The sequence below is a fragment of the Protopterus annectens genome, chromosome 9.part0, assembly GCF_019279795.1.
Source record: "Protopterus annectens isolate FY-2018-M chromosome 9.part0, PAN1.0, whole genome shotgun sequence".
In the NCBI taxonomy this organism is placed as follows: domain Eukaryota; kingdom Metazoa; phylum Chordata; order Ceratodontiformes; family Protopteridae; genus Protopterus; species Protopterus annectens.
The window spans coordinates 609,781,358-609,795,006 of NC_056743.1; the positions used below are offsets into that span (position 1 = coordinate 609,781,358).

Consider the following 13,649-nt stretch of genomic DNA (forward strand, 5'->3'; position numbering starts at 1 on the left):
GTGGTCTTATGAGATGGGGAGAACAGCAGCAGTTTGTTTTTTTTTTGGGGGTTTAATATTAGACAGCTATAGAGGAGCCAATTTTCAACCATGGTAAATGTGTCATGAGATAGTGTCAGTAAATGTTCTGGGGTTGTGGCAGAACAGATCAGGGTTGAGTCATCCACGTATTGGATACAGGTAGTGTCTGGTATTACTTTATGCAAGTCATTAATGAAAATGGAAAATAAGACGGGCCCTAAGTTGGATTCTTGGGGGACTCCAAGAGTTATAGGTAAGAGGGTAGATGGGTTGTCTTTCCACAGGACTGCCTGTTGTCTACCTCCCAGATATGACTTAAACCATTGTATAGCATGGGTGTCTAGGGATATTATTTCTAGGGTTTGCAGGAGAAGTTGGTGGTTTACCATGTCAAAAGCTTTGGAAAGATCTAGGAAGATGGCTGAGGAGAGTTTATTGCTATTATGGTTGTGATTTATGGCATTGGTGAAGGACAGTAGTGGTACTGTGGTTTGGTCTGAAGCCATGTTGAGAGTTTGACAGGTGATTGTTATCAAGAAGACAGGCTAGGAGTTGTTTTTGGATAGACACTTTTCCAGGATTTTAGCTATAGGAGAGAATATTGCTATGGGTCTGTAGTTTAAGATGTCAGAGCAACTGCCTCCCTTGTGGATTGGAATGATATGGGATACTTTCCAGGTAGTGGGGATGGTAGCTTCAGCTATATAGATCTACATATGAATCTTACCTTTCTAATTTGGGACATGAAACTGGCTGATTGAAAGACAGAAAACTTATTTGAGTGAAAAGTCATTTGACTGGAAAACAGCTGATATAAAAGTATAGAAGTCGATAGACAGTATGAGATGGTGTTATTTCTGATCACAGGAGTTATTAGGGAAGTGAACCTATAAAAGTACATATGGATTAGCAATGGCCAGTATCATGTCATACACCCATATCTATTGATGTTTGTATGCCAGCAATGATATGCTTGTGGTGTTTTTTTTTTTCTTTTCTCCATGGTTGTGCAACTGCAAAGTTAGTAAATATAGGTATGGGGTGTGGGGGGCAGAGCCCCACACATGAAGTGTGCAGCTAGAATGCCCCCTGCAGAAAAAAAAAAGATTAGTAACAGTTTTGATTCAGTTAAATGAGTTTTCAGTCAATTATGGTTAGTGATTTGGTCAAATGAACATTTTTTCAAATGACACATATATATATATATATATATAGATATCTATATACATCTATCTCTCTCTCTCTCTCTCTCTATATATATATATATATATATATATATATATATATATATATAGGCAGCCACGGTGGTGCAGCAGTTAGCATTGCCTCCTCACAGTGAGAGGTTCTCCGATTCGATCCTCGGCTGGGGTGCCTTCTGTGTGGAGTCTGCATGTCCTCCCTGTGGCCACGTGGGTTTCCTCCGGGTGCTCCGGTTTCCTCCCACATCCCAAAAGACATGCTGTAGGTGGATTGGACACACTAAATTGGTCCTAGACATGAGTGCGTCCGTGTACCTTCAGTGGAAGGTTGGGCGCCGGGCTGGCAACTCGACATTGTAAAACTCCACTGCTAATCATGAGCAGACAGGTGATCCACTGTGGTGACCCCATAACCAAGAAAAGCCGAAAGAAGAAGATATATATATATATATATATAGATATATAAGTATATATATGTTAAGGGCACTAGATTACACTGACATCTCTTTGGTCAACACAAACAGATGACTGACAGGAGTGTGAGACTGACAGTTCCTGGGTAGGGGAATATTCTCTTTCCCCAGGGATTGTGTGATCTCAGAGTTAGTATATGTAATTAGCAGAGGGTGCCCCACATGAGGTAGGTAGGGCAGCTTGCCCCCTGGCAGAAACAATTGTCTTTGGTTTAGCCCGCACCAGAGTAATTCTTGGAGTATGTGCAGATTGCATCGGCCTTTGTTGTGTTGACTCTGTTACATCAATCATCTTGATGTCAGTGTATGTACATAGTTGATCTAGCATCCTACAGCCATATGCACATACTCATATACATATAGGCTCCATATTGATTTGTCACTGTTGATGTACATTGTGATTCCATGCTAAATAAACCAAGTAAACATCAGTTTTGGCTGGGGCCAAACTGCTGTATATCACTTCACCCCCTTGATTTATATGCACTAGCTCAACAATCATATTATAAAGGGAGAAAGAACTAAAACCTAAATCTACTTTAAAGAGATCTGACAAAATACAAATCACATCAAAGTAAACATGAGCTCTACCATCAAGCCAGCCCTAAACCTATCCGTTGAAAACATGCACCGTTTAGCTTTCCATACAACTCTGGCAAGCACACACTCTACAACACAATAACACCCCCACACCACATACACTATAATATAACACACATTTCCACTCACAGCTACATACAAGTGCATTTAAAAGCAATCCCTGCCATAGACATACAATGCACAACCAATTTAACAACTGTTTTGATGAAACATCCCAATTTACAACTTCAGTTAACTCTACAAAAAACAAAACTATTGCACTCTGTATAGACAAACACATACAAGTATGTAATACATTGATTTTTGCATGTGTCTACACTGACTTGTACTAGTTTTAAGTTTTACTTTCCTGAATATCCACGTTAAGTATTATGTTGTGCTACAACTTTTGCTTCTTACCTAAATCCTATTAGAGTCCACAGCATAGATTCAACTGAGTCACAGTATGGTTAACTGATGAAAGCATAATATTGAAATGCTATGGGAAACAATCTACAGACAGAGCAACCCCGCATGTCATGATGAGCATCTCTTTATCTTTTTTCATACAGCTCTGTAATATTTTAAATCAATATATTATACATTTACTTTATATATATCACAAGGTTATCATATCACCACAACCAAGATCGTAGTGTGTGAAATCCAAAAATATTTAACATAAAGACGCACATGGCTTGGGTGGGGCTTGAAATCATGTTGCTTAGAATTCCCTTCCAGTAGTGGGGGTAATGTACCGTGCAACTATAGATGCTAAAGTCTGTAATTTCCTTAAAGAAATTACACTTTCTTGGCACTACAGAATCTGCATTTCAAATAATGTATGAATGTAAAAGGGAAAAACAGGAAATCCCTGGCTAAGACTTGAACCCAGGCTAAATAAATCTACAATGCTTTTATTCCCTGTAACATTAATATTTCCTTTTGATGTCAGCCTATAGTGTAATTCTAAAACAGATAGCTGAAATTTCACCCATTCAGGTTCAGACTAAGATAGTCATCTTGTAAAATGGCCATTGTGCCAGAATGCTAACGGTAACACCATAAGGTATCGTTATAAACAAAGGTTTGCTGAAAAATATCAGTGAACTCTGTCGTTTTACCCATACTTGTTCTCTGCTGCTTTTCCAACTTGTATTAAGTGTTAAGGAAGCTTCTGCCAGTATTCAGGCAAAAGACTGCTTCAGAGAGTTAAAAGGAAAATGTATTGGACAAAGAAATGCATGGCACAGTTCTGCAACTGGATAACACCATCATGTAATGTATTGTAAAGTCATGTATGCATTCACTTCTGAAGAACTCAGACTCTATACTGGGAACAGAAACATGATTAGGCTAATAAAAAGATTAATTTGCTTTGTAGTTTCTCTTTATTGCAATTGTTGCCTATGTGTAGTGTGGCAACTGATGAATTTCTGGAGTTTCCCTGACATTGTCAATTCCTCTTATATCTTGGGCATCTTTCAGCAGCAGGCCCGTTATGCTACCCTTCCCATATGAGGGATCCACATCTTGTGGGACCAGTTACAGCTGCTAGACACAACAATAATATTTCAATATTATTCTGGTATAGATTAGCATGTTAATTTCACTGCCTTTACATTGTCATCACACCAGGGATGACACACCTATCTGCGGAAAATAGAAATTGCTATTCAGAGAAAAACTGGTATTCTCCATTCTTGAAAGGACTGCCAGGGAGTCAAACTACAAGTCTCTTCTAATATTTATGAAAAATGGCATTCTGTTTTTTCAAGTTTCCAGCAGAATTTTTGTGCTTAGATTTGACAGCTGCACTGCATCCAAATCTAAATATCAGAACTCCTGCAGCAGAAACTCCTCTGTTTTACTTAATATTACATGTGTGTTAGCAGAATAGAACACCCCCAATACCTGCTACCCTAAGATGACATCTCTCACTTGCTCCCTCATCACAAGTTATCTTAGGATACCAGGACAGAGAAGCAAAATCTGGGAATCAGAGCTGCCATCCTGTGCAGCTCAGGAGATGTTTGTGTATTTCTGACACACCGCTCCATTGCCCATACCATTGCCACTCATTGCAGTTTTGAAAGTTTGCTCTTTCCTTGCTTCCAGCTAGGATATGCACACTCCTTAGCAGGCCTGCATTTCTATATCCATTTCTCTCAAATGTACATATTTTTGCCTCATATTTTTGGTCCTTTTCTCATAAAATTGTGTTTTTTTTTTGGCAAATTGTTGTCAAATCATTGAGGGTTAAAGTCAGAAAACAATCACAGACATTTGAGTTTTAGACTTTATACCCTTCAGAAAATTCATGCTACTGCAAAACCTGTTCTATCAATTTTCTAAGTTTGCAAGAGCAATATTTAAAAAGTGTCCCTATTTTTGTGTCTTTCTCCTCCCATTATTGATTGCTTTGTTCAGATTTTTTATCTAAGCGATTGAGAGGTATGCTATATGTTACTGTAAGACATGCAGTCCCAGTCCTTCTCCATGTGGAGACCTTTCAGCCAGATTCTATTAAGACCTTCCCTCTGTACTGTTGAGAAGGATCATCCTCTCAAACTGAATTTCTTCAGGGTCTGATCAGTTAAATGAACCTTGGTTATCTGGGGCTTAGTCATGGTGAAAACCTTCATGCCGTGCCAGCAGCACCAATGAATTCCTACAGGTTTAGATCAATTTGTATAGATAATCCACTGGCTAAATGCATGGATTATTTTTCTTATGTAGTTGCTACTTTTATAATGTAGACATGTTCAGGGACGTTGCTCTACATAGCCTAGTCACTTTTTTCTGAAATGAGTGGTGAAGATAAAGAAATTCCCAAGTGAAAGAAATTACTAAAAATTGTGCCTAATCTAAGGCAGCAGTTCCACATAACTTGTTTAGAATAAACATATTCATGGTATTAGAGTAAATAAGGTCACGTGCTGTGATTCCAAGAACTATAATTGATTGCTAGGATTACGAAACAGTAACTGGAAATGTGTGGGGTACCTAATATGTCCAAGGCTGTTGTACCTCTTAGAATTAAAATGCTCAGTATTTAGAGATGCATTAACCTTAGAGGTAGTATATGTATTTAAAGAGGGTGTGATGGCCACAGTCACACACTTCAGGGGGTGCTGGGAGGCTTATTCCCATAGAACAATTATTTAAAAGTACAACACTGAGTCTGCATGTCCTCCCCGTGGTTGGGTAGCGTTCAAAAGACATGCGTGCATAAATGGGCATGCCTTCATTGACGGTTTGGCGTCGAGCTGGCACCTTGGTGTTTCGTAAAAAAAATTTACTGCCAATCGTTAGCTGACTGGAGTTCCGCTGTGGCGACCCCTTACTGGGAAAAAGCCGAAAGACAAACAACAACAACACTGAGTTTCATAATTTCTTTTTTAAATGTTCAAGTTAAAAATTGCCTTTGAGAATTATAAAACTAATGAAAACAGGTTTTACAAATGTGATAGGGAAGTCTAAATAGTTAGCTAGCCTTGTTCAGTCTATGTAAGGGCGTGTATGTGTTTGGGAGAGGGGATGGTTTTGAACTGATATTTTCTTCACATATTAGCAACCAAGAATTATTACGTCACTGGCCTTGTTTGCATGTTAATTTCTCTCAAGGTTTAGAAAACAAACTGTTTGATGAATGTTAGAGGGCTTTATTTTCTACTAGTTAGTTATGTGGCATTGGTCTTTTTTGTTAGAACAGTTTGTTTCTGCTCCCCCCAAAAAATCATTAAAGGTATATAAAATATTTTACAGTCTGAAATGTACCTTATTAAAAATGAAGTTACCCAATAATACTTCTACTGCACTTGTCTTAAAACCAACACATTTATTTTTCTGACCAATGTGATTCAGTCCAAAGAACTGACTGTTTTAGGACCTTGGGTTATTGTTTCCACAGACGTTAGCAACTGAAGACAAAGTTGTACATTTCAGTCAAAAATTCTAGTAGTAGACAGTAAGTGAAGTCTGTTCCAGTCAAATGACTTTTCACTAAAATAAGTTTTCTGTCAGAAACTAAGAGGCTTTGGATGTAGATTTACTTTGGCATTGCATTCTTTATTTTCATGCTATACCACCTGTATAATGAATGGTTGTTAGACTAACCTACAGCAGAAAATATACACAATTTCTGCAGTAGATGTCTTAGCTTTCTCTCTCATAGCATTCTCAATAAGAGGACACCTGTTTTGATGCATTTTGAAGCAGACAGCTACAGTTTCTCAGACTGTTCCACGGTTGTCACTGTAGATAGCAGCTTTCATGAAATAAAAGCTTCTAGCAGGACTTGATAAATAACAAATGTAATAAATATGAGAATCAATTACATAAAACTATTCCACGTGGGCACAGACATTTTTTGCTGTCCTTTGTCTCCGAGTGATAACATCTAGGAATTTAAAGTTTACCTGATCTTCAATGCAATGACAAGTAATACAGCTGTATATGATAAAAGACTTGTTTGTATTGCATTTTAGGATTTTTTTAATGGTAGACTTCCTTACCTCATCCTACTCTTGCTAAACCCTGGAAGCAAGATACATAATTTCAACCCCCCCCCCACACACACACACACACACACACACACACAAACACAAACAGACACTCGCAGGCACAAAGATGTGCACACACATATAAACACTACCACCACTATGATTGACTGTGGCCCAGTTTTTACTTTCTTTCAACAAAACATGAACAACACCTTTCAGTGATCTATTAGCAGTAGGGTAAATCACAGTTTAGAAAAAGACAGTCACTGTAGAAGGAGTGTGACCTTTCACTGGTACTCAGGGTTATGCCTTCTGAAATGCCAGCTGGCCAGAAAATGTCTATGTATCAAGGAAAAGTAACAGCGTATCTACAGTAGCATTTAAGCTAGCTACATGTAATTTACAAACTGCAAAAGTTGAGGTGGAGATTTCCTTTGGATTCACCCTGGTACTTACCTTGTAGTGTTCCTGCCTTCTGTTTGACATGCTCCATGATTGACTGGAACTTTTGCTTCTCCCATCCCAGTGTCTGTGCCTGTTCTTCCCAATATTCTGGATCTGGAAATGTGTCCACCCAGTCTGGCCTAGGAATAACCTGATTTCTTTCACTATCATAGTAATAGATGTGAATGTCATCAATTATTCCCATAGCCATGAATGTGGGGTATTTTGTGCCTTCTGAAATGCCAGTAAAAATGTAGCGGAGAACATGTTTTCCTATTAGGGAAAAAGCAGGGAACATTGTATAATCACTTGCTTTTCTTTAGTTTAAAACATTAAAATTAGTTTGAGATAGCAACTTGTTATATTATCAACATTTTTATCATCATATGCTAGGCTAGAATTTAATTTCTTATAGGCAAATCATGTTCAAATAAAAGCTGCCTACATATTAAACTAGCATAGTAGCAGTAAAGGTGAGTTTACAGCTGTTTTTAAGTATCATTTTAACATATTCTAGTCTCGCTAACATTTAAAAAAATTCTTATATGCACTTAGAAATATAAATTAATCATACATGCCTATGGGTAATATTCATAATGACACTAATTAATAGATGGATAGCTGGTGCAACATGTCATAAAACTGTATAGATATTTATGGGATAAAATTAACTTTGCACAGTTTGAAAACAACTCTTTCTAAATGCCTGTAATTCAGAAAAGTAAAGATATCTGAACTGTATGTAGAAATACAACAGCAATGGAATATTAGGCAGTACTTAAAATATTTGTGGTTGGAAACACACCTGTTGGAAAAAAATAATTCCATTGTGGTAAACTTTTTATTTTTATTATAATTGCTAACCAAGGAAGTTGAACGCTATGAATGTAGTATGTGGGGAGTTTTGTGGTGTGCCTGTGTGTGTGCGTGTGTTTATACACATGTGCATGTATATGTGGTTGTAAATTGCGCAGGTGCCGGCATGCAAGTTTTATATCACTAGGCTTATTTTCATATAAATCGTGAGTCATGGGTACTCAAAGACCCTAGTCCACCCACCTTTTTGTGTTTTTCTTAATAGTCTTAACTTTCTGCTTTAGGAAATGAAAGTGAGTAACTCAGTGAGTGAGGGGGTGCATGTAGCATGAGCAAAAATGATTGAGTAGTTGAGTAGGAGATTAATTAGGTGGGCAGCTGTATATCTTAAGTGAGGAAATGAGTAAGGGGTTTCACTTCAGTAATTTCAGATATGTCAGTGTAGTGCAGGTACATTTAATATGGATGCCATACTCTATAGTCTTAACAACTGAAATCAACAATTTCTTCGCCTTCTTAAATACAATGAGAAATGAGTATGTGTATCTGTGTAGTAAATTACCACTGACACTACCTTTACTGCAGTATGATGTGTCACTCATTCATAGATATGGAGCCATTCTGATATCCCTATAGTGAATGTATACCTATGCCTACATCCTAAAGTGTGGCTTACAGAAGAATTCATAAAATACATGCAGTATCTCATCAAAACAGTTTATGTATTCATAATTTAGCCTTTGCTGGAAAACATTTAAAAACGCATATGTAAAACATCATCTGTTAATTATATATAATACAAGCATTGCAGCCACTTGTTTAAATTTCAGCACTTTTTTATTTTAATAATTTCAGATAGAAGGACTACATATTCAGCATAATGTTTGCCTTGAGCACCCTTTTAGTGATGAACGTCCTGCTGAATTCAACAAGATAAAAAGGTATTTCGACAAAAGTTAATGTCAATGAAAAAAGCATTTTCTGCTGGAGACTTTGGCACCCGTACCACAATGCTTACATTCGTCTTTAATATAACTAGCTCTAAGGTTACCAGATATCTTCTGAAAACAACAGTTTCTTCTGTGTATCACTCCTGGAATATATTCCCAGTCCATATGTTTAATACCATTCTAAAGCAGAAATTACCTTTATTGTATCTGTCTCCATATCACATGCCTTAATCTAGTTGGATGTAACTTTATTCCTTAAAACCTTTCTCATCTTGTAGAGATCTCATAAATCCCCATCATACAATAATTTACCATTTTTAAACCATTCTGCTATTACATCATCAGTGATTATTTAAGCCATGTCTGGCTATGTAAAGTGGGAACAGAACTCACTTTCCCAATGTATTAATATTCCAAGCATGATGCCTTTGATAGTGGCCTTAAAAAATCACCTTTGTCTTTTACAAAGTACGACTTTCAGGGAAAAGATCTGCCTCTGGACCTTTGCTTTATAATGTGAAATTTAATGAAGAAATACGTTAGTCATTCCAGACTTTTCAAACTTAGCAGTTCTTAAACTGAGAAGGAACAATTGTGCTTATAGGTTCTTGTTCGTATCTCACAGGGTGAGGCTTTTGACTCATAATATGCTACATTAAGGGGAAAAAAAACTTCTCTGTCATTTTCTCCCATTAAATAGTAGTTAGAGCTGGTCTAACAGAAATCTCATCTTCTGCTCCTTGAACTTTTTTGTTTTACTTTGTATTGATTTATACTACAAAAGTTACTGTCACATATAAGCAGACCTTTCTTTCTGTAGACGTCTCAGTAACTGCTAATATACACATTACATATGCATATACATACTGATAAAGATGAGGGCTAATTACCTTGTATAACCAAAGAGCAAATATTGTGAAAGATGCTAAACTGCAAACTCAACACACTGTAGGTAGTCCATCTGTATTAATACCTGTATTCGGTTATATGCTCAAACATCATTAACAATCTACTATGCCTGATGGTTGAAGAGATCTCTGATTGAAATCAAGCAGTTATACTGATGTTTACATTTTGAAAGCTTATAAAATTTTACTCTTAAAGTTAAATAATGAATGACAAGCTATTGTGAACTATAAATCTTACCAGTTAGAAATGCACTTACCAGAAAATACTTCTTGGAAGAGTAAATTAAAACAAAGAAAACACATATATAATTCCTTCAGAGATGTCATTGTCATTTTTTTTCTTACTCAAAGTTGCTAGGTTGTGGAAACAGGCTTAAATGCTATCAAATGGAAATGTTCACTGGTGCCTTCCGTGATGCTCTGCTCGGCTAACGGTTCTTTATATGATACGTTGTCTTTTAAACCATGCTTCTAGCGAGCACCTTTCAGATTTGAAACTGATCAGCCTATACTCAAGACAGTTAAACGTGCTTCCGTACCATGCAGGGGATTTCTCTGTTTGGCTTACCACAAAAAAAAAGTCCAATCAGATGGTTTCCAGTTCAAATGTTGTGATGACTGACACTACGTCATGGGACTGTCAGATGAAGCTGCAAAGCTGCTATTTGTAACAACAACCGATGATGTCAGCAGTTCAAGGAAAATTTCTTGAGACATTTCCATTAAAACTAGTTAAAAATACTTGTTTCAGTTCTGTTTAATCCTCGATGATATAACAATAGAGTTAGAAGTTATGCTTGCTATTTAGTCTTCATAAGAAATTGATATGTCCTGTATCACTTGTAATGCAGGTCATCAGTACATTACAATATACAGTATTGTGATTTACGAAAGAACTGCCTTGGAAACAAGAACAGTAAATTAGCCCCTTCTTACAAGTAAACAGTTGACTTTTTCTTTCTTCTTTATATTTCTACTTAATCACATACATCCTTAGTATAAGACATATAACAGGAAGGGAGAGAACAGGAAACACCCACAAGTCTGAGTACCAGGCAGCTTCTGCAACTACTAAACTAAATTCACACATCATTACATACTATTTAATAATGATGATGTGGAAACACAAAGTTGCTAGGTTCTAATCCATTAGTCAGTATTTTCTTTTTTGTAGGCTGCCCAATGTAGCTGCGAAGTACATACCACAAAAACATTGCATGTACTGCAGCAGAATCTTTATTACTTATAAATAAGAAGGACCTTTCCAGTAAACTACAAAAATGGTGACAGGTCAGTCGTCTTAGCTGTGTATCCAATACTGCATGCTAATATTAAGGCAGTGTTAACTTTTATTAAGATAGTAAACCACAAAAAAGTCACCCGCACCAAAGTCGCTCTGCCAGTAAACAAGATATAAATCCAAAAGGCACAAAAGGCAGGAGACACCACGCCAAAACGTATAGAAAAACAGTGAATATTTATTAAAACAATAAAATAAAAAGTGCACTGCTAAGCACTTTCAAGTAACAAGCCCTTCATCATATAGTGCATACCTAACAAAGCTAGACTTTTAAAATACTAATTAACCAATCAAAAATCAGTATTTTACCCTCCTTTTACTAAGGATGGGTTTTAAAGGGATAACAGTATTTAAGCCTGGGGGCCTATCTGCCCCAAGTCTAATTATCCACCTAGTCTCTTCACATTCTGTATCATTACTAATGTCCCCTCCACTTACATTATTGCTAAGTATTTGTAATGCCATAAACAAAAACTTATGTCTAGCTTTGTTAGGTATGCACTATCTGATGAAGGGCTTGTTAGCTTGAAAGCGCTTAGCAGTGCACTTTTTATTTTATTGTTTTAATAAATATTTACTATTTTCTATAAGTATTGGCATGGTGCCTCCTGCCTTTTGTGGCTTTTGGATTTTTATTAGGATAGACCGGGACAGAATTTGAAGCTGCCCATCCGTTTATTTAGGGTTTCCCTCAGGCCATATATAATGAAAGTTTGTTCCAGAGGTGAGGGATACTTTGAGATATAAATCTGGCATTTCAATGTTTCTTATTTAGTGTTGATGAAAGTTTAGTTCTCTTAGGTTCATAGGCTCATAGGTAGGTACTAGGCTATCAGCCCTGGGGCCTATATAAGCCTAGCCAAAAAGGTTCCCTGGCTTAACCAAGTATTTGATTCCCTACTAGTTCCATGAAGAAATAGGAGATCAAATACGGTTGAATCTCTCACTGCAATGATCTCACTTAAATCCCACCTTATCACCTTACTACCTCTCACACTTTTAACACCCACCTATTGCAAGTGTCTTATCTCATTTGCATCTCTTTCTCTCTCTGTTAATTAAAAAAAAATTCTAACTTTTGTACTGCATGTTATGCACATTATTGTAAAGTTTATGTAAACTTCATTCTCAGACCTTTTTTAAATTTCTAATGTTCTCATGTAAAACACATTATTGTAATGTTTGCATAAAACTTCATTGTCAGATGTTTTTCTTTTTTGTAACTTTGAAATAACTGTCTGGAGCTTTTCTCCTCGGGTCTCCATTGAAAATGGGCCACTGGCTCAGTTGGACTAACCCAGTAAACAAACGATGGACAGATAAATAAATAAGTCTTTCATGGCATGGGGTGCATGACATAGATCTCCACAGAAGAGACTGTAAGAGACTGAGTACAGAAAAAAGGCTGGCAGTGTCTCCTGATAATTATGATTTTGGGGGCTACTGATTTTTTTCATTATGAATCTCTCAGACCTCTCAAGTTGTGTGAAATGTTCAGCTAAATGCTTGCCAAAAGGTACATTATGTTCAGTAATGGGCCTGATAAGCTATGAGTAAAGAAGAATTGTGACTTCTTTGGATCTAGTGGAGATACCTTCGGAAATCTGATGAGCCAGATAAAAGGTTTTCCAAACTAGTGTGGAGTCTTGATGTTGAAATGATAAGGAATTCTCAACAAGAGTACATAGCTCTATTAGAGATCTAACAGTGTATGATTGTAAGGTACTTGTAAGACAGGTGTAGTGTATTCAGGAGCCTTGTGTTCCCAAACCTTCCATGAGTACAACTGTCCAAGGCACTGGGTAACTATCACATTTTGAGATGCTGTGCAGCTTTCTAAAGGCATCAAAAAAACTGATGGTTTGATACAGTTTAAGGGCTAATACTGTTGCAGTTGTTTCACTCATTGTTTTTGCCATCTAAAGCTTCCTGTGTACTACTTGATTTGTGTAATTCAATTAATATAATTTGACATGCAACTATGTATTATACGTTGTTTATATTAATTATTAAACAAAGTTAAAACAATTGTTTTCATCATTCTGACTGTGTCTCAGGATTAGTGATCTGCCGAACATTCGTAACTGAAAATGGTGACTTATCTTCTGAGACCACAGTAGGAATAAATGAAAGAGAGAGGGAGACTGATAAAAAGAGTGAGATACATACCTAAAAGGTGGAGAACAAGAACAGAGCCTACATTGTTCAGGCAGTAATTTCATTTCTGTTGTTCCCCCAAATGTTATTATTTCTGAATGTGTAGTTTGGTGTAGTCATTGTGCTGAAACAAAATTTCTTGTTTTTTCCTCAGGAAATTGCAACAGATTTCTTTACATCTAACAATATGAAGTGAACCATAAAACAGACAGCTTTGACAGAGAAGAAGTGAGATCACCGACTGCTAGACTTTGTGGTATGTATGCTACAGTTTCACATCATGAAATAATACTTAAA

At 36.7% G+C, this 13,649-nt stretch overlaps 1 protein-coding gene and 1 long non-coding RNA gene across 3 annotated transcripts in view; one reads left to right on the forward strand and one right to left on the reverse strand.

Moving 5' to 3' along the window:
• LOC122811366 (class I histocompatibility antigen, F10 alpha chain-like) overlaps positions 1 to 10,397 on the reverse strand; it is a 20,058-nt gene extending 9,661 nt beyond the window's left edge. Inside the window, exons 1-2 of the mRNA XM_044083164.1 lie at positions 10,153 to 10,397; positions 7,234 to 7,494 (exon numbers count right to left, since the gene is read on the reverse strand). Coding sequence (XP_043939099.1) covers positions 7,234 to 7,494; positions 10,153 to 10,228 — 337 coding nt within the window. The 5' untranslated portion in view covers positions 10,229 to 10,397. The remainder of the gene's footprint in view (positions 1 to 7,233; positions 7,495 to 10,152) is intronic.
• Positions 1 to 13,649, forward strand: part of LOC122811367 — a 344,127-nt gene that overhangs the window by 203,340 nt on the left and 127,138 nt on the right. For both annotated transcript variants that reach the window (XR_006366246.1, XR_006366245.1), the window contains exon 2: positions 13,507 to 13,608. This is a non-coding gene — a long non-coding RNA (uncharacterized LOC122811367). The remainder of the gene's footprint in view (positions 1 to 13,506; positions 13,609 to 13,649) is intronic.